Here is a 21,204-nt window from a genome sequence, read left to right on the forward strand (position 1 = left end):
GGATGCTGGGGAATGTCATGCTACTGAAAGGTAGCCGTGATGCTTGTGAAGTCACCTGTGGAGGAGGGCATCCATGTAGGAGCTGAACTCTCACCCTTACCAGCCACCAGGACTTACATGCAAAGGAATTCATCGCTTTCAGCCCAGATCCTGAAAGGTATTTTGGTGTCCTCCTCTTCCTGAAACACTACAACGCCAGAGGTGCTCACCAAGTACCAAGAGCTGCAGACTGGCACATTTTGAGGCTGCTGGAAGCATCCAGTGCTTGGCATCAAGGAGGACTCAAGTTACTCATGTCCATCTGGGAGCACTCCCAGGCAGCTGCAGTCCCTCCAGCCGCCTCTCTGCATTTCAGTATCCAACCCTTGTTTTGAAAAGCTTTCAACATCCCAGCAGCTTCTTCCATTCTCTTGAAAACAGGACACTGGTCACCTGTACTCCCTGCACACGAGCAAGGGGGGCTGTGGCCTCCGAGATCTTACTCTGAGTCTGTCCTGGTGCCTAGCACAGCTCCTCAATGCCTGCCAGCATCTGCTGCCAGCACTTTCCTTGGCTGTTGAAGACATGCACGGGGCAGAGGGAAAGGGTTTGGGTCCTGCCGTTGTGTTTTCAGCACTGGTATCCGTGTTGCTGGCTTTGCTGTTGCTAGGGGAACCCACGAGGAGTTATAAAACAAAAAACAGCCCAGAGCCGTGTTGTGTCAATTAATGTAACCAGACATATTTCCTCAAATAAGAACCATATGTTAGAGATAACATCTCTGTTTGTTGCTGCTTGTGGTTTCTACTTGTGGCAAACTACTGTGCTATAATCCTGCAGTGTCCAACTCATTTATGAAATCACTACAGATGAAAATAAGAAATACTGTGAGTGCTTGTTTGGGGCTGGGCTTGCCCCCCTGGGCTCAGAGCTCCCAGAGAGGTGCCCATAGGGAAGCAGAGGGAGGCAGGAGGATGCTCTTTGCCCGGGGAGCAGGTATTTTATTCTCTTGAAAAGGACTCCTGTGATAGCTTGAGTCCTTCCCCCCCCCCCCCCCCTTTATTCTCCTTCAGTTCTATACAGCCTCACGTGTGCTGTCAGGCCAGGTGTCTTCTCAGCATGAGAAGGGTAAATGTTGAAACATCGCCAATTGGCGTAAGATGTGTAAGGGTTTGGATTTTTTTGGAGGTATTGCGGCATATAAAAGCCTGTGGGCTTTGAGCAAGAATTCAGCTTCTCAGCCTCTAAATCATTTTAAGATGGGACCTAAGACTGGCTGTGAAAGGCATTTGGGTACCTACCTCCTGGTTATATCAATAAAGACCTGAGGTTCCGGGGCCACGTAGGTATTTTAGAAGGATGCACCACTTCACTGAACGGGTGTATTGGAATCTGTGTAAGCCCTTAAGTAGATTCACTTGGTTTAAGATCCTTTTGCCATTGATTTCCCCTTTTGGTTCCTTAACCAATGTGCCATTTGGCTGCATGCACTACCTCAACAGAATCAACTCTCTGGTTTGGCAAATGGGCGCAGCCTTTGCTCCATTTATGCAGACAGCTGCTGCAGCAAAGAAACCCTTCAGCATCAGGATTTGTAAGAGCACAAAAAAGCACAGGAGACAGGAGAATTTAATTATTACATGATTGTTTTTCACTTGGATATTGCTGCTGTCAGAAGGAACACTGGTATCGGTCTAATAATTCTGCCTTGGTCAATCCCTTCTGATATTTACACAGTGGCTGTGCAATATTTGGTGGGTAAATATGGTTTCTTTGATCGATACTCACTTACAGCACTTTGGAGCGTTTCACGCTGCTGTTTGAAGCAGGATGCTCAGGTTGGCATCCCCTCCAGGCTGCTGTCCCTGTACCCTCACCTCCCTCTGTGCAAGTGCACTTAGGTTATTTGGCTCCCTCCAAGCCTGACTCTTTAGCTGGCTGAGTGAACAATTTTGACCTGAGGGGCAAAGGCTGAAATTGCAGTTGTATATGTTTTCACCCTGCAAATTAAAAAAAAAACCAGTAGGCTTAAAGCTAGGCATATCTGAAGTGGCACAGCCCATAAAGCAGGCTCACAGGCTGCACACTGTTCAAATGGGTATAAATTTTATCTTCCCATTAGCTGATGAGTTCAGACTGTTTCCCTTGCTCACCAATTACCTTCACTCCTGCAGATGTATTTTGCTTTCACAAGTAATCAGCAAAGAGCCCACACATGTGAATTGTTTTTTTTTTTTAACATCAAAGCAAAGGGACTTGCTCCTTGCGCTCTGCATAGGTCTCCAGGCTTGCTGCCATCAGCTCATCCCCTTTCCCCCCCAGGTTCCCCAGTCTCACCTGGGTGTCTGGGGAAAAACTTTGGCTGGGATGAGCAGGAGCTGTGTGGACAAATCCTGGAGCTGCAGGAAGGCTGGAGCCCCGGGCTGGCCCACAGCACGGGTGAACTGAGCGCAGCGATGGGACGTGTCTTGGCTTAAGCAGCCAATGTTCTCCTCTGATATTTGGTACTAACACATTAATCAGATCTCACACGCAGCCTCTCATTGTATCGCTCTGTTTGCACAGTAATTAATTCTGACTGCAGTGACTCCATCAGCCTCAAGGGTCGCTGCTTATGTGCCTGTGTTTGTGATGTGATTGTGGAGGCTGCCTGAACAAAGCAGTGATGTGTGCGGTGTGATTTCAAATTGAAACTTGATGACAAATTGATTATCGTGAAACAGAAGTAGTGGCGAGCTCAGACACACACAGCCTTGCACAGCCCCCTGTGCAGCCCCATCCACAGCCGAGGGACTCTGGAGGCTTCAAGAGACTGCACAGTGCCTGGAGGAGCAGGACTGGGCACTTGGCCTTGGCCCTGTTCTTGCCATAAGCGTTAAAACTAAAGGTGTTATTTGGTCAAGCCAATGTGAAATCCCTCACCTTGGGGATGCCGGCTCCCATCCCAGCACACCTGTAATTCCCATCAGACTTCATCTGCTGCCTGCATGTGCATTCAAGGTGAGCTGCGCTCTGCAACATGCACCCAATGAATGCCAGATACTTTCAGAACAGACAGGTCAGGGTTGCATAAGGGCAAACGTAACTTAGACTGTTCTCATCCAGCATTCAGAGGGCAACGTGGCTCACTCCATGCTGGCTGGGTACTGGGGGGAGCACACAACGCCCACTCCTCGCTCCCTGCTTTACCTGCTGACTGAGGCTGTTGGCATTTCCAGCACAAACCTTTGCTGGTAATAGCATCCTGATGCCACTGCGACGTGACCAGTGAAGTTCCCCTGGTCCCCTTGGGAAGCCTGTGGTCCTGCTGTGACCAGCTGCTTGGAGACACTGTTTGGGAGTGGATATTTATATTATTTGGGAAACATTTTAGTTACCTGCTAATGTTTCTTAAAGTCTCCTTCTGTGCTCAATAACACACGCCCCTGCACAGGGACACCTGCACGGCCCCAGGGAGCTGGGTGCAGGTGCCAAGCAGATGCTTTTACACTGACTTTAGCCTGGCTGATACCGCAGTATCTGACACATCTGGTGCTTGATGCCCTCTGCCAAGGCTGCCCACCATCGGTGGCTCAGCTTGAAGTCAGGTGCTCTTCTGTCTGTTTGTCCCTTTATGATGGGGCTGCTCTGCCTGCACCACCCGCCGAGCTCAGGGCACTCATCCTCTCCTCTTCCTCTGGTTGGGTTTGGTGTGTTCAGCAGCACGGCAGCTCAAGCCAGGCTCCAGCAGAACCCGTGCATGTGTGCACACAACGGGATACTCGTGTCCGCTTTGCAATACTTCCACCTACAGAATAAAACCCAGAACGGCAGCGGGAGCAGACGGCAGCGGCCCTGGGAGCCCAAGGGCGCACCACAGGCCTGGGGGAGGCAGAGCTGCCGTGGGGGGCTTTAGGGAGCAGCGCCAAGCAGGAGCATGCTGCAGGCTGTGTGTGAGCCCTGGTCCTCTCCAGCAAACCTGGGAAGAGGAATCCTCTGCCCTGGGACAAAACGGTAATTCGTGCAACTTTTTCCCTTCCACTGGAATATAAAAACTGCTCTTGTTCAGGGCAAAGAGCTGCTAATTTTAACTTTTCTAAATGCCCCGCTGGGCTGTGGCCAGGCAGGAGATGGGAGTGGAAAGCTGTTTCCTTTACACAAGTGTTTTTTCCTAAGAGGGCCGTAACTGCCAGTGCTCCTCTGCAACAACACCCGAGCACTGTGAGGATGCCCATCAGCCCCACGGCAGAGAGGGGAGGGCAGCGCAGGGCAGGCAGCGGCTGTAGCAGGTTCATTTCCTGCCCCAAAGAGCTTGCCATCAGCAAGCTTGTGCTTTGGAGGCGGGGAGCAACAAGGAGCCCAGGGAGAAGAGCCGTAGTCTTGGTGGCTCATGACAGGGGCTGATGTGAAATCACAATTCGACAAACATTTCCTAGCAGGAGCAGGGACCATGGAAGGATTTCCTCAAAAGGGTCCCTTCTGCTGTCATTAACAGCAACGCACAAGGCGCACTGCCGTGCCCGCTGCCACTAACCTGTAGGTTTGGGGGAGGCTGAAGCCCTGATGGGTACTTATTGGGCCAACTTCCATCACGAATATGCTTTCATTGTTCACTAGGTTTTTCTTCCCAAACCATCCAAAGCTTTTGGTCCACGCACATCCTTCCAAGGTCTGTGCCACAGGTGAAAGTGAAGAACAGTCACAACAGCTGGAGTTTACTCATTTGCATAATTTTGTTGAAAACTTAGTAAAAACATTTCGACAAAATAATTTTTTGAGGCAAAACAATTCTGAGCAACCCAGCCCAACTCCCCACATCCCAGGAGAACCAGTCAGCTGGAATATTTCCCACCAGTTCCTGTGGGCCTCTTTAGTGGTCTCAGATCTTCAAAGTTCAGTGGCAGCAACCTATTTTTGTCGCAGTATTTCTAACAGTGGCTGCAGCATCAGGTGACGCAGGAGTACCTGTACTTCCCAGGAAGCTGTCCCCACTGCAGCACGCTGCAGCAAGGGCAGGCACTAAGATGCCATGCTTGGTCCTGGACACTGGAAGGTGTCACCACCATCCCTGAGCTCCTACCTGCCAAGTTCCTGCTTTGCTTACCGAGGAGCCTCCCATGGTCTCCTTTCACTTAGGGTTGCCGATCACACTGGGCAGCTCGAGGCTTTCACAGACATTTGCTGTTAGAGCAATGTTTTTCTGGATGCATCTGAGGTGCAGGGCTGTGGCTTGGGGCGATCCATAGATCCTGTTCCTGCTTCGCCTCAGCTGCCATCTGCCAAGGATGGTGTCTGCTCTGTCAGCATTAAGCAAATGTTTGCCTGTGGCCATCTGGGTTCAACAGTGCAGCCTGAGCAACCTTCCTGCCTGCCGTGATGCCTGTGCCCCAGGGACCACATTGCTGAAAATACTGGGAAGATGCAGAGGAAGTACTAAAATATCTTTCATTGCATGTTATCTGCACGCTCTGCCACTGGTTTCTTTGGCATCCTGATATTTCATCAGTGCTGGTGAGAGAACAAGCACAGGGATGGGGCAAAGGGAAACAGGTACTGTACTGTGGTACAGCACAAGCCAGGAAAGACACTGCATTCCAATTAGCCTTCCAGTACCTAAAGGGGCTGACAAGAAAGCTGGAGAGAGAATTTTTACAAGGGCATGTAGGGAGAGGACAAGAATGGCTTTAACCTGACAGAGGGGAGAGTTAAGGTAAGTAGGATGAAATTCTTTCCTGTAAGGGTGGTGAGGCACTGGCACAGGTTGCCCAGAGAAGCTGTGCCTGCCTCATCCCTGGCAGTGTTCAAGGCCAGGCTGGACGGGGCTTTGAGCAACCTGAGTGGACCTTCCACTCGACCTATAGCATAAGGGTTAGAACAGCAAGCCCACCAGGTTAAGATGCAGCAGATGGCATCTAGACATTCACCATCACCAGATGTTCCAGCTTTACATGGAAGTTAACTTCAGCTTTGGAGCGAGGGGTGCTGGACACACAGAGGGGTTATTAGCAGTCATGCAGAAACACAAACACAGAGGCTGAGTGAGTCCTCTTCATGGCTCACTGTGATGCACAAACGCCTGACGTTCAACAGAGCCTGAGTCAGTTGCGCTGCTACTTCGCAAGTGGGTTTTTACTGCTGCCTTAGACTGTGTAAATTACTCATATCTAGGGAAAAAAAGCTACTTAAGGTTCCATGGCAACAAACAGTATTTTCCTGAAAGCAGCAAACACATGAAACAACGAATTGCAGATTTTAAAACCCGAGAGGTAACCAAGACTCAGAGGAAGACATTTCTTTCTTCCCGCTTTTCAGAAAGATACTTTTTGTATTTCTAGAGAACAGATACAGATGGGGCCTCGCAGGATGCTGGGCAGCTGCTTATGAGAATGCACCAGTTTCAGTAAAGCTTTTGCTTAACCACAATTTTTTTTTCCCTTTTAGGACCTGCTGAACATGTGGCCAAAGACTGGTACTTCTTCTGCAGCACAGGGTACCAGACATCTCACCAGCTTGTTTGGCCCTCAGGCTTGGCCCTCTGCTGTGCTATGGGTGGAGGTACCCAGCCAGGCCACCCTGAGACAGACCAGTGCAATTCTGAGCAGCATTTTGGGGGAACAAAGCTTCTTTTATGCTGCATTTGAAGTCTGAGGAGGACTTGGGGGTTTTTGACAAAGAAGCACAACATGACCCTGCACTGTGCGCTTGCATCCCAGAAAGCCAACTACATCCTGGGCTGTATCAAAAGGAGTGCAGACAGCAGGCCAAGAGAAAGGATTCTGCCCCTCTACCCTGCTTTCATGAGATCGCACCTGCAGCGAGTGATGCATCTAGTTCTGGGGCCTGAAACATAAGAATGATGTGGACCTGTTGGAGAAGGTCTGGAGGGCCATGGCTGCAAGCACCTCTCCTATGGAGACAAGCTAAGGGAGCTGGGGCTGTTAGCCTAGAGAGAGAAGGACCTGGGAAGACCTTAAGAGTGCCTAAAGGGGCCTACATGAGTTATGGAGAAAGGCTTTTCACAAGGGCATGCAGTGAGAGGACAAGAGGAATGGTTTTAAACTGACACAGGGTAGACTTACATCAGATAGTAGGAAGTTCCTCCCTGTGAGGACACTGAGACACTGGCACAAGTCACACAGAGAAGCTGTGGCTGCCCCATCCCTGGCAGTGTTCAAGGCCCAGTTGGAAAGGGCTTTGAGCAACCTGATCTAGTGGAAGGTGTCCCTGCCTGTGGCATGAGCAACCCATCCACAGCAGGTCAGACGCAGCAGACAGGGAGCAGTTTAACTTTCCAGGCATCCCTGCTCTCTTATTCCAACTGCTGCAGAAGTGGACTCGGCTTCCCAACGCCTCCCCAGGGAAGAACACAATTTTCTAGAGCTTTCCAAGTCTTTCACTTGCAATGAAAGCCCATCAACCCCCCACATGCCCAATTCATGCACAATGGTCCAAGTGATGGCAGTTAAGAGAATTTAGTGTCAATGTATTTGATGTCTAACAGGCAGTACAAAAAAAGCTTTATATTTTATTTCTTGTAAAAATCTTTTAACACATGCAGACTAAAACCAGTGTAAGAAAGTATCCACCATCATTTAAACAAATAACTATACTTAAATATAAGTGTCTGCAATTGACTTGTATAAAAATAAGGTATGTTTTTTACAGATCCATTCTCCAGTTCTCATATCAATAAACAATACACAACTCTAGTACATACAATTTAACTTGATCCTTGTTTTCCACCAATTTGATACTGCTAAGGTTTTAATGTGCAAAAGTTGGTAAGTTTCTTTCCCAAAAAAGAGCCTTCTACATGTTTTAGAAAATTAGATATTGGGTTTAAATTAATCAAATGCTAATCAGTTCCTTTGCTCTCAGAGAGTCCACTGCTATGTTATTATATACAGGCCTAGCTAGGAGAGGGTGCAGGGGCTAACTTCAGCGCCTATGCCTGCTGTGTCCTGACCGGCCGCCACTGTGGTGCTTGCCCTTGTGGGACCTCTCAAAGGAGCGGGATCTCTCACGCCGCTCTCTGTGGTGTCCCCGCTCATGCCGGTGCTTCTTGGCAGTGTCAGAATGATCCCTGGATTTGCTCTGCGAACGCGAACGGGACTTTTTCCTTTTGTGACCGTGTCTATTTGCACTCTTCAGCTCCTCCCTGCTGTGTTTGGTGGTCTTCAGGTGCGGTGAGCCATGATTGTGGTGTCGGCGAGGGCTGCCGCTGTGGCTGCGGGACCTGCTTCTCGATCTTGAGCTGTATGTCCCAGACAGGCTCCGCCTGTTATTGTAGCTTACAGAAAAGCACTCAAAGTTAAAACGTGCCTTCCACACAGAAGAGAATTACTTTCTCCCACAGGGAGAAATATAATCATTAAGTGATGAATGACAGTGAGCACCTCAGAACATGCCTTTGAATGAAGTTCCTTTGAAAATAAAAGACCCTAAGCCAAACCCAAACCCAGAATGCGTCACCTTTCACAACCGTTCCTCCTTGTCAAGAATTTTCCCTCAGTGCCAGACTGGAAACTGGTTATTGCCTTTTTCCTTCAGTGATCTGGCAGTCAGCAATACTTAGGGGAACAGCTCAAGATACAAGCTGGCAGCTTCCAGTTTGGAAGTCAGCCTCAAGATTCTTTAAAAGTACCTACATAAAGCTAGTAGCTACTGCTGCATCACACTGCAGAATTCTGCCCTTTCCCCAGTCACAGAAAACAGGCAGTGCACTGAAGAGCCCAGACAGTACATCTTGCAGCACCGACAGAAGTCATGTTCTCTGGTTCATTTGGAAGAAAGCTGTGAGACATGAAACTGTCTCCTATGGCACTTCTCACTACTTCAAGGTGGACCAAGTTCCAAGAAACTTGTTTTAATTTATAACAAATTCCTTGTGAAGTTCATAAAACAGGGTAAAACTACCTAACCCTCACTCCACCACAGACTCATGTGCAGTTTGCACAGCCTGAAGCTTCCATTTTACAGCAAAGCTTTTACAGCTTGAACTATTAACAGCACAGCTACCAACAAAACTGTTCCATGTTAAGAATCAAGAGCCTAAAAAGCCCAACCCAAGTCTCCCAACTTTTGCTGGCCAGCACTCAGAAACTTGTGCCAGGCATCTACAAGCTACCTGGAGTGATCCTACCTCTTGGAAGTGAAGAGCCCTGCTGAGATGTCCCAAAGAACTAAACATGACAAAAAAAGGACACCAACTCCCAAACCCCCTACCCAGAGAACTAAACATGACAAAAAAAGGACACCAACTCCCAAACCCCCTACCCCTTCCCTGCAACCCCAACCAACCAAACAAAAATGCACTACTACTCACTGCCGCCTAGGAGTGTGAGATCGAGACCGTGACTTTGTTCTTGACCGAGATCGACTGGCGCTTCTGCTGCTTCTACTTCTCTTGCTTTCTTTTCTCAAGCTTGAGGTGGAGGGAATTAAATAGGGTTACATTGCTGAGGTACTCATTGCTTCCATTAAATAGCTCAGAAGTAGAGCTATTTCAACTTCAACTGTACTTCTGTTGAAGAACCAGTTTTTACAGAAGTATTCTTTTAATCAGGAAGAGATTTTTACCTACCCATTGTAAGGGCTCTTTGAAGCTTGCTGCCTCTCTTCTGGATCTTTTTTAAGAGTTTTGGTATTGAGAGATACTGGACTCTTGTCTTGAGCTTTTTCTTCTCTTGGGGAAGCTAAGGAATTTAAGTTCAAAATTAGGTACTTGTTTCACAGACTTTGTCATAAACAAACCGTATCCTTTATACGACTTTAACAATATTTGCACAAAACGTAAATAGGAACACAAGAGCCACTATTTCACTTCATTTTTCCATTTGTAGCACATCATTGAAGAGAACACTGGAATACAGCACTTGCAGGGAGAATCATCATTTAAAGCAAACTGCCAGAGGGTGGGGAGGAAGAACACTGATCTTCAAGCCAAGACAGCTGATGAAGCCCAGAGATGGACTAACCTTGCAATGGAAGGGCTACTATGCAAGACTGATACTTGCTGACAGCACGACAGAGGTGCAGCATCAGGACTTAAACCACAGCTTCCTCACTCAGTAGGGACTGGAGGTTTAATACAGAACTACAGAAACGCGGAATTCTGCCAGCTTTCCCTCACTTTGTCAGCTACCAAGAAGCCTTCTAGAATCCCACCATAGGTCCTGCTTTCATTCTACCTTTTCTAACCTAGGCCCCCTTTTCATAGAAATAAGAAGCTCTCACTGTCTAGTGAGAAATCTGTACTTCCCAGCTTAAAGATCTCTGGAAACTCAGGTGTACTGTTCTTAAGGAGAAGTAACTGCTACAAATACTACTTTTTCTCAGAATACATTCAGAATAAGCTCCTGAAAAGGCCATATAAACAAACAAGAGCCTGTGCCTTCTACTTTACACACCATCACTGGACCAGTGCTCACAGCAGCCTTCAAATTTCATAGGTGGTTTACAGAGCAATAGGATTTTAAGAGGTAAAAGCACCAAGGCAAAACTGTTCTTTATCAACAGAGCTCAGATTTATTGGCTGGTTCAAGATACACATTGCAACAACATGTTCCCGCTAATACCAAGATGGCACCATGACTTTCCCTTCTCTATTTCCTGACAAGCTGTCTTCTTTCACTGCACTTAAAACACTAGACAAGTGTTTTCAGAGACAGATGCTGCAAAAGGAACCAGAAAGCCTATTGTGACATCCCTCCTCACAGATTAAATCTAGAAGGTCTCTTCACAACACAGTAATATATAATATACTCCTGGGTCTGGACATTTTCATAATTATCTTACGGGTGCTTATTAATATATCCCTCTCCCATCCATGGAGGAATGGAGTATAACATCCTTCTCCCCTCCTATCTGCTGTTTCAAGGTACTGAAACTGTTTTATAATTTGTTGTGTGAGAACACATGAATTGTTTTGACAGCTCAAGAAGCAAGCCTTCCTCCCCCTCTCCCCTGAACACCCTGTGATGCATATTTAGAAGACCTACCAAATAGTATTACGCAAGTTTCTGTTAAAAACATATACTTACATGGTTTTGACGCAGGAGAAAAGCCACCCAGTGTTGACAGTGCTGGAGTTCCATCTGGATTTAAACCTTTTGCCTTTAGTTTAGCTTCCTGTAGCGCCATTTTTCTCTTTTCTACTTCTTTATCCAGAAATTCATAATTGGGCTGTTGAAGTAACAATGTGGTAAGAAGCTGAACTAATACAAGTCATATTTCCATCTCATTTGTGAAAAATACTCAATTATCTTTTAATCATATGTCCAGTAATGTAACTACCATAATTTGTTCTAATACTCCCCTTACAGGAGCAGCCTTTCCAACATGCTTTGACAGCCATGAGACAGCCCAAGCTGCACTGATTATTCAATAGGAAAAACAAACATCTCAAAGTTACCTTCTTTCTGGTATAGAGCTTAAGAGTTGTTAAGCATATCTCCTGAATCTCCTCTTCTGTGGTGCCAAAGAGCAAGAACCAGTGAGGACGGGTAGGTAGTGGAATCTGAAAATAACACAACCAAAACCTTAGCAATAGAGATTACAGACCACACTTCTGTTTTCAGTATTTTCATGAATTTTCCTGAAACGAGGTTACTTGCAATCAAAGGCAATGCTAACTAAAGACAGGTGAAGACTCACCTGCAGAGCTCTAGCAGCAAGATAAATACAAGCACATGCTATAGTCTCTGGCTGAAAGCGAACAAACACATTTGTTCGAAGGCTGTCATTCATGTAATTCCTACAACAAAACAAAACAAAATAATTATGAAAGGTTGGATCTCCAGTTTATATCTTTTCATTTAGAGGATAACAAGGATATCAATACTGGAGACTCAATTGACTTTATTATTTTTTCTGTTACTTGGTTTCTTTTGAACTATTGTACTTGATGCTTACATTTGTTACTTCCGTAACAAATTGTGCACCACTGCCATTGTTTTGAAACCCCAATGCAAGTAATAGTATGTCATGGCTACTTCCTAGGTAGGTTACGCTGTGAAGTGTCCACCAAATTAACAATCTAATACAGTACTTTTCATCTGTCCAGCTGTTTGCTTTCAACATCAATGTTCTTGTATTTAAAAATCAGTATGTTTAAAATTCAAATGCAAGCACAAAAGCATGGCATATTTTTAACCTACCATTTTCCAAAGGCTAGATGCAACCTATAAAGTTCATAAAACATTGCATTTCAATCCTACAAGTGCCTCAAGTCACATTAACTTCATCCAGAGAAAAGCATCCAATTTGCTCCCTGAGTGTTGGAAAAAAAGCCTGCAAGTTAGTAATGGGTTTCCCACTTCACTAAGCTACTGTTCTTTCACCATGGTGGCACTACCAAGCAATACATGCCAAGAGAGACATTTAAACAGCAAAGACCTCCATCAGTTTCTAAATTACTGTGCTACAGGAAAGAAAGGAACAGCAGTCAGTAAGTATTGACTCTACAGAAAACCATGCCCAGCATGGCTTCTAAGTAAACATGCTGCATGCACTGCAATTTTCTTTTTTAACTCAAGTTTAGTCAAATGCTAAATCAACTAAACGCTGGCAGAATTCTACCCGATATGTCCTTTAAATACACTACAGCATACAGTAGCTAGGCAATAAAAACATTTAGAAACATTTTTAAAAGTTACTTCTAAAACAAATATACAAATCCTTTTGACACCCAGACAGAACTAGAAGATGCTGCCCGATGGATATGGACCACTTCAGTGAACCTCGGATGAGAGCTTGCACTGGGTTGGCTGGAGAGAAGGGCAGCCAAACAGGCCATCCCCAGGTCATGGGCTGAGGTGCAGAGGACAGAGCTCTATGACTTACCATCATGGACTACCCTTTAATTAAAGAGTAGAAAAAAGAACAAAGTTAAATTGAGTTCTCCATTATGATGTTGGAATCAAGCCATGAAAATAGTAAGCAGAAACAAGCACTAAAATATTTTAAAAGCATAGATTTGTGTAGTAACTTACATATCATTGCTTTGGATATGGATCATCAGGCTTGTTTTTTCTGCTACTATTTTCCTGGCTGGGAAAAGAATGGAAAGTAACTTACCAGGCTGTCTGTACCAGGGTTTGGTTACGCTCACATTCTAAGACTTGTAAATACATAACAATGATCTGAGGAATAAGGGGAAGAAAAAAAAAAAAACGCAAAACTCAGTTTTAGTATATAAAGCAACAGTATAATCAAACAGTATTCCAAAACAACTGTGTCTCCTCCTTTTCGAAGTACACTGTAATCTCATATGTCATCCAATCATGTCCATGCAATTCTTAATCTTACTACTTTTTTATGATTTTCAAAACCAGCCACCTTCAACACTTCCCAAGGAAACAAATTCTACCAAAGCCAATGACTATTTGCCCAAGCACTCTTGCATAAGCATTCAACGTAACGACTAAGAAATAAAGAAATCAGGTCATTTTTTTTACACCTGCATTTCTTGCTCCACAGCTCACAATGAGACCATCAAAGTAGAAAAATATTTAAAATTATATTATTTTTGAGAACTCACCTTATGTGGATGCTTGACATGAACACAAAATCCCAACTCCTTCAGTACCCTTCTTTCTGCTTTGATTACTTGATTTTTGGTGTTTATGTAGTTCTGATCAAGTATCAGGGGGCTTGGAGTCCTATAGTTTGCAAGAAATAAAATCAAAACTGTTTTGCATATCCAAAACCAGTGTCATCTCTGTTTTCCCTTCCAACCAACTAATGGCAACAGAAACCTGTTTTCAACTCCTGCAAGCAAGTTTAAGCATTAATCTTGTGCTGTCCAAGTTTAGATCCTGCTTTTGAGTACCTACAGATTAGATGGCCAAAGAATAAAAAAAAAAAATAAAAAATAAATCTTCGGCTATTGTGTATGCCAACTGTTCTGGTCCAGCTGTTGGAACAAAGTCAACTTTACAGTGAAGATCTCAAAGAGCCTTTGCACTTCATGACAGAGGTGAAAAAGGAGTGTGATACAACTACCTTTCCTAGGTAGCACTTTGAAGCAAAAGCTAGAACAAGTTGGGTTGTTTTTCTGACATTAAAAGTAGCAAGCTTGTGCCTTATAAACTGCAGTTCCCTACACACTGGATGATTATTCCTATCTCCTGAGAAGATAGCCCTGCTTCTGTGATCTACAAGAAGCCTAGTAAAGAAAGGAATTTAACCTCTGAAATGGTGGCAGATCTGCCTGTGACTCTGAATGCTGCACCCCTTAACCAGTAGGTATGTCACTTGTGCTACTTGCTTTTGCAAACCAAGAGCTCATTTCACAAAGATTTCAAAGTGTAGCACTATTAAGTCCCAGTTCCTTCCAGATCAACACCTGAACTCTTCAAAGCCTTTTTTTTAAATTTTAACCATTCTATGCTTTACACACAAGTGTCACACTCCATGCTGTATTCTTTTCTTTGTCCATGCTTAGACTTGACCTTTCAACATTCCACACTGTGCATTTTAATCCACTTCCTCCTAGAGTCAAACTGGCTTTTCCCTCTATTTGTAGTATGCCTCACATTCCACACATTTTCCAATGCAGAAGAATGTTTTTGTGACCAGTTACACACTAATAAACCACAGTTTGTTTACATGATAAACCTAGTACACCCCAAGCACTGGTGACAAATTTATTTCACATTACCTTCAAAAGGAAAAAAAATTCAAAATGGATTAAGAAAAAAACAGCACAGTGTATCTGTTTTATCAGACACACTGTTTCACTACTAACTTGTCTTTTTTGAATCAATGTAAGTTCCACAAGTGGATCACACTTCTCTCCCGTGCTAGGTCACACATAGTATAAAAAAGCTCACTCAAAGCCCCCCAGGTTTCCACCCCAGGAAGAAAGGGTCCATTTTATTACAAGCCTAGGTGGACAGCTTCCCAACTTCAATAATCCACAATTCATGCTGGCTCCTGCAGTCACCTGGAAGGATGCTCATTACCACCGGCCAAAGGATAACAAGCTAGTCACTTCACTAACAAAAGCATCATGTTTTATAGCCATGCACCTGAAATGTGAGCTCCCTCTCCTCTTCCCAAGGGGTCTGATGTGAACTACTGAATTTTCTTGGTGCCAGGAAGAACCTACCATTCAAGTACAAGCCTCACTGCTCCTGTCTCCTAAAAAAAAACAAAACAAAAAAACAAAACAAAGCCAGAACCAACCAAAGTGTTTTTCTAAATTACATGAAAATAACTTCTTTGGTTAAGTGTTACTCTTGCTCATCAGGCTAAGCTTGCAAAGTTTGTGATTTCAGCTACTCTAAATATAACCCACTCAGAATACAGGGGTTTTTGTTTGTTTGCTTCTGCAGATCTTTTCCATAAACTGGCAAAGAGTAATCTTTAAAGCTTCTTTATGGTAGCCTCTCAACCAAGTTTTAATTTTACCTTATCACTCCAGCACTACAAGTGCTGTTTGAACACAGAGCTCTAGAGCGGGAGACTAGAAGAGCCAAGCTGGAGTTCTTCTGATTCACTTCCAATTGATTTCAACTAACTGGGTTTTATAGTAACATTTCTTCCAATGTTGCTTTACACAATTTTACCAAGAGACCACTGGCGTTAACAGGATCTGTAAGGGATCATCCAGAGCAAGTTTATGTATCCAGGCTCAGCTTATCCTGCTAACATAACACGTCACCAAAGGCAACAAACCTTGGATGAAACAGGGCAGCTATGGCTTCCAGTCTTGAAAAAAAACCAAACCAACAAACCAAAACCCAAAAAACAACACCACTGGGACAACATGACTGCACAGGATCATCCAATAACCTGACAGAGTATCTTCCATGTGTCTTTACATTCTCTGAAATCTATGTAAGTGGGTATTATGAAAACACAGGTAGCTTGAAGAGCAACAGAAAAGACTGAGCCTTACTGCACAAACAGTTCATAACTTTGGTTAGACATGTTCAACAGCAAAGCAGTAAGAAAGAATGACACTCAGAAGTGTGCTTTACTCTGTTGTCCCATGTTAGCTGGTCACTTACGACACACAAGTTCTAAGTATCTACAGACGTAAGGAAGCCATGAAAATCACTAGTTTATATAGACAGTATTTCAAACAAATGCAGCTTTTTATCAACTTACACAAAAATAAAAATCTGCAGAAGACTTTATTTTGCTCCTCATTACCAGCAAAATCAGGCTCCCCACTGTATTAAGATTTACCGAGTACTTTTGCCATAAACTCCCAAAGTGGTGGCACACGTAATCATTTAGAAGTTGGAAGTTTCAGAGATTTCCCATTGGAAAACTTAATTTTCTATTGAGAAAAAAAGAGGAACTTTGCTACTGCATTTGCTGCACTTTGTTCTCAGTCCAAGTAGCAATCATGTTAGGTCTAAGTAGCAAAGCAGAGAAAAATAATTTTTAAGATTATATATAAGATACAAGCTTCAAGCCCTTTGCAGCCAAGTAGCAGTATATATTCTTGCTTTGAATCTGTTCTTACAGATCAGCACTAAAGCTCCAGGCAAGACTTTTGAACAGAGAGCTCACAGAGCCAGTCAGTCTAACACCTGAAGTTGCAAACTTCATTGGGATTTAGAGATTGTTTAACAACTCAAAAGATTAACACACATTATAATGTGTTTGCAACAATAAACCAATTACACATACCTGACAAAAGAGACCTAAGTTCTGAAGCTACAGCTTCATTTGATGTAATATTAAGATTTGGTGTCTTTGGAATGCCTAATGCTTTAGAGGAAATGTGCCTTGCATGTAGTTTTGCTCATAACGCAGAGTACTTCTGACAAGTACAGTGTAACAGCAGCATCTCATTTCAAAGACCAGATCCTCTCTTACGCCAGCCAGTAACACAGAAGAAACCAAGTTCTATATTTGTCTCCAACATTGTAAATACAAGCACTGCAGATTTATAGAACAATTTGAAGACCATTAAGTAGTGTGTATGATTAACACAGGCTACTTCCAACCCAACTGCATGAATCTGTTTGCTGCAACAGAAGAACAGCTGACTGAGCATCTCAAACCAACATTTGTGAGATTACACAATGACAGGAGTCATATTTGGTTCCAGTCTCACAGGGACTTTCTACAGCTTTAAGGCACATTTAAGTTAAATTAAATCAACTTCAAACTACATTCTACATGTCAAACAACAGTTGCACTTCGTTCAGAACACAGATGTTTCAGGACACAATTGTTTAAAAAGCAGGATTTTCATAATACGAGCTTTTCTCCATGCACAAAAATATTTTTACATGCAATACTGTATGACATATGCTCGTGAAAGATCCAAAAGGAAATATGCTTGTCCAAAACACTTTTTAAGCTTTTTCTTACTTCTCAGCATTAGAAATACCACCTAGCAGTAACTCAGTTCACTACAGGTCTTACAGAAAGACAATTCCAATGCCATTCCCAGTTCTGCAAACACATACATGTAAGGGACTGCTTACATTGCAATTTATATAAAAATATCTTTACAAATTCAAGTCTTCTCTATCCATGTGAAGGCATGAATTCAAACTGCAATTATACAGAGCCAGAAGTAGAACTCAGAACCCAAAACTGTAAGAGAGAAAACAAGCCTACTCAAACTACTCAGACTTCATGTGCAGGTTAAGAGCTTCAGTTAACAGAGAAGCTAGACTACAAGTGAAAAGAAAAGTACAGCAGCCTAACTGATAGTTTCAGTTCTGGGTTGTGTGTGAGAAACTAGCTAGAGCCTAAGTGTTAGCTTCAAATAAAAAAAAAAAATTAAGCTAGTATTCTAAAAACCTGGACAGCAAAGAAAAAAGCTTATAACAAGATACAGGAGTTCTTCCAAATGGTTCACCAGCGGCCAACCTGTTTGTCCCCCGATTCCAGTGACCTATTCTCAGAGCACTGGCTTCTCCTTGGGGATTTTCGATACTTCACTCACTGTTGCCATGACGACAGCTTCATCTTTATGTACCACTCCACATCACCCAGGCTTTGGTAAATGTAGCTGGTCGCTGTATAGTCGGTTGCAAGGGAAAAAAGAGTTGAAGTTAATAACGTGTACAAATTATATAACTGCAATCTTGTAAAAAGTACAGAAAAATGTTTACATCCTGTTTAAAAGAAAAAGCAAGTCTGAATGTCAGACTTTAATATTTTTAAGATTGATTTCATGCAGATTCACTCAGAATCTCAGAGCAATACCCATTTCTCCAGAAAATAATGGGTAGAAGTGCACGATTTCTCTTGACATGATGCATTTTAGACACCATGTAACATGCACAAGTGACATTCTGATTTGGAACAGGCTAGCTGGAAAGATTCAAGTTCACAGGTTAAGTTCAGTTCCACTGATCCTTCACACACCACAAAGAAACAACTAATTGGTATTCTCACTGCAAAGAAAAGCACTGCATATGATTAATTAACCTTAACTGCCTGGATCAAGGCCAAAACGTTACAAACCACTGAACCAGCTCAATAATTCAATAATAACCAGACACTCTTATAACTGCAGTAACAATACCAAATTCACGTTCAGCATAACTTCACGTAATTCTCACAGGGCCATCAGGGATAACAACTTTAAATAAAAAGAGAGAACAAAGCTAAATGCCAAAGCGTAACACCAAATCATTCTTGTTTTAATCTAAAACTAACTAGGAAAACAAGCACAAGGCAAAAGTTTTAGATTCAACAGAAGCATAACCAGGATAAAGACACCAAGAAAAAGCTGGCTTCCCTAACAGATTTCTACTCTGCTCCTCAGAAATGGTTACACAACACTAAAGTTCACATTCCTGCTGTAACCTGGTGATTCAGAGCTGAAAAATAAAAGTGAATTTAAGAATATAGCTAAAAACAAAATCCTCTGTGTAATCATGGATTACCTTATGCTTTAAGCAGCCAACCATAAAAAGTAAAGCTACTTCATTACAGCTGATGTCTCCAATCGCACACTCTAATACTGCTGCATGACAGGTTCAATAGCAACTTAGGAAACTCCTTGCCTTAACCATTCCTTGTTCCTGCCAATATGTCATGTTAACTTGCTTCATACATGAAAACACGTCGCTTTACACACACAAAAAAAGCAGTATTAGGCACTCACAACTGAGACCAGCTCTAACAATTCAGCAGGCAATTATCCAGATCTGCACACCGATCAGGTAAGCTTACACTCCACTGACACAAGCACTCAGTACCATAAAAAAAAAATCCACAATCTTACTTTTTGCAATTAAAGATGCCTTCAGCTTCCGAGACTCAATTACATGCTAGCTGTTGACATGGTAGCATTAAAAGCTGCAAAAACTGTAGGCCAAACCATACCTTTTTTTTCTTTCCTAATACTTTCCAAAAACTCCTTTTTTTAATAAGCAATGCTGTAATAAGTAGGAAAAACTAAGCTTTCCTCTTTCATGAACTGATACATTATTGGCACCATGACAACATCCGGATGACTACATACTAACAAGAGAAAAATATTAAGACTACTGAACACAGCTAAAAGTCTAGAAAACATACAGCAACCCACTAACTGGTTACTCATACCTAATACTACCTTCCCAAGACTACAAGGCATCAAAAAACAGTTAGCTAAAGGACCTAAAACTACAACCACGGACCTAGAACCGATGCTCATGTCTTGTAGCTGTGTAAGTAACGAAAGCGGATCTACCTAGTAAACAACACTAACAGTAGACAACATCAGCATTGAACTGTACTGCCTACACAGAAGCCAATGAGCACTCCCTTCTCAGTTTTAGGTCGTTGAACTTAGCCTGGAAAGACACTGTAAACTGAAAATTGCAGCATACATTAGTGACAACAGATGGCTATATTCATAACGAAGCTAATCTTACCTTTTTGCTCTTAACTGACGTAAATGATGGAACACATTGATCACGTCCCTTATACGACGAGGTGCCTCTTCTATCTTGGATGCTAGATTGATGCAGGCCATGGCAACAATCTGAAAATAAAATCAGTTTTCGTAAGAAAATTATGTTTAATCCCATTAAGAGCAGAACTGCACAACTTCAAAAACAAAAAAAACAAAACCGTGGCCTGAAAGCTCGAGGAGAGCAGCCTGTTCGGCGTGTGGCTGGCCAAATCCTCTAGTCGCTCAGCACAGGGCCCAGGGCTCTCCTCCTCCTTCCTCCCCTCCTTTTTCCCTTCTCCCTTACCCCACCCTCCCCACTTCCCCGCTAGTCTGTGCCGCGCTCACCTCGAAGCTGTGCTTGACAAAGGACTTGGAATAGAAGAACCGATGAAACAGCACCTGCCCCGTCGCCATCGCCACCTATGAACGCAAAACGGAGAAGGCGCAGGAGTCAGTTACCGGGCCCAACCGCCGCCATTTTGTGTCAGGCACCAGCTGGCGCCACCACCCCCCCGCGCAGCCGCCACACACGCCCTTCCCGCCGCACCACAATGGCGGCGCCGGCCCTTGCTCCCCTCCTGCCCCGGGAAAGCCGCGGGGCGCACACCTACCTGCGGCAGGCGGAGAAGGATGCCGGCCGCCTGGATGAGCTCGCACCCCAGGATGCGCAGGTCGGTCTCACACTGCAAGTCCAGGCCGTCCTGCATCGAGGGAGTGGGAGAGAGGCGCTCCTCGGGGATAAGCGAATGATCGATGGTGAGCGACACTTCCGAGTAGAGCCGGTCACCGATAAGGATGCCAGGCGCGGTGGGAGCCGGCGGGGCGGCAGCTGCTGCAGCGGCGGCAGGAGGGCCCGGGTGTGCGGCCGTTGAGGCCATGATGGCGGAGCGCGTCCGCACCGGCCGCCAGCCACGCACAGACTAGCGCGGCCCGGCGCTCTGACGCAGTGCACAATGGCGCCTGCGCGAAGCACGACGGGAAAAAAAAGTCCTCCTGCCCCGCCCCAACGCGCGGCTGTTCCCCTCCCCCTCCCCCTCGCCTGCCGGAGCCACCCAGTTCCCGTCGCTCCGATCGGCGGCGGCGGAACGGAGAGAGCGCTGCTCCCGGGGCTGGGGCTGGGGCTGGGGCTGGGGCACGGGCACGGGCACGGGCACGGGCCTGGGCCTGGGCCTGCAGATCTCCTTTGGCCAGGGAGGGAGACGTGAGGCCGCGCATGGGCCTGTACGCCCTCCGTGGGGAGGAAGCGGCTGCCTCGGCTATGACTGCGCTGGGGATGGAGCGGGCGGCTGGCGGAGTTTATTCACTTTGTGTTAAACAGCATTTCCCACTGCGGAAGGGTTTCAGCAGTGTAAAGGACCTGCACTGCACGCTTCACGGCAGCC

The 21,204-nt window shown here is 44.7% G+C and overlaps 1 protein-coding gene and 1 long non-coding RNA gene across 2 annotated transcripts; both read right to left on the reverse strand.

The window, feature by feature from the left end:
* Positions 1 to 1,590: 1,590 nt before the first annotated feature.
* On the reverse strand, positions 1,591 to 5,775 carry LOC134155667 (uncharacterized). The gene is made up of 2 exons (XR_009961669.1): positions 5,063 to 5,775; positions 1,591 to 3,309 (listed from the first exon to the last, which is right to left on the reverse strand). It is a non-coding gene; the product is annotated as an uncharacterized LOC134155667 (long non-coding RNA).
* A 1,688-nt stretch (positions 5,776 to 7,463) lies between these two features.
* On the reverse strand, positions 7,464 to 20,784 carry CCNL1 (cyclin L1). Its single transcript, XM_062603065.1, has 11 exons — positions 20,434 to 20,784; positions 20,168 to 20,242; positions 19,803 to 19,912; positions 13,499 to 13,619; positions 13,036 to 13,100; positions 11,614 to 11,713; positions 11,372 to 11,476; positions 11,001 to 11,142; positions 9,542 to 9,653; positions 9,284 to 9,382; positions 7,464 to 8,248 (listed from the first exon to the last, which is right to left on the reverse strand). The coding sequence occupies exons 1-11, from the start codon at positions 20,698 to 20,700 to the stop codon at positions 7,897 to 7,899; spliced, it is 1,548 nt and encodes a 515-aa protein (XP_062459049.1). The 5' UTR covers positions 20,701 to 20,784; the 3' UTR covers positions 7,464 to 7,896.
* Positions 20,785 to 21,204: the final 420 nt, after the last annotated feature.

The sequence above is a fragment of the Pezoporus occidentalis genome, unplaced genomic scaffold, assembly GCF_034315485.1.
Source record: "Pezoporus occidentalis ecotype Australia unplaced genomic scaffold, CSIRO_AGI_Poc_V1 ctg8, whole genome shotgun sequence".
In the NCBI taxonomy this organism is placed as follows: domain Eukaryota; kingdom Metazoa; phylum Chordata; class Aves; order Psittaciformes; family Psittacidae; genus Pezoporus; species Pezoporus occidentalis.

Excerpts from the sequence above, each read along its gene's own strand:
- CCNL1 (XM_062603065.1), bottom strand. The coding sequence starts at position 20,700 with ATGGCCTCAACGGCCGCACACCCGGGCCCTCCTGCCGCCGCTGCAGCA. Across the intron at positions 13,620-19,802 it reads CGTCAGTTAAGAGCAAAAAG|GACTCCAAGCCCCCTGATAC; the intron begins GTAAGATTAGCT and ends TGCAAACTATAG. Across the intron at positions 11,477-11,613 it reads TTGCTGCTAGAGCTCTGCAG|ATTCCACTACCTACCCGTCC; the intron begins GTGAGTCTTCAC and ends TGTTATTTTCAG.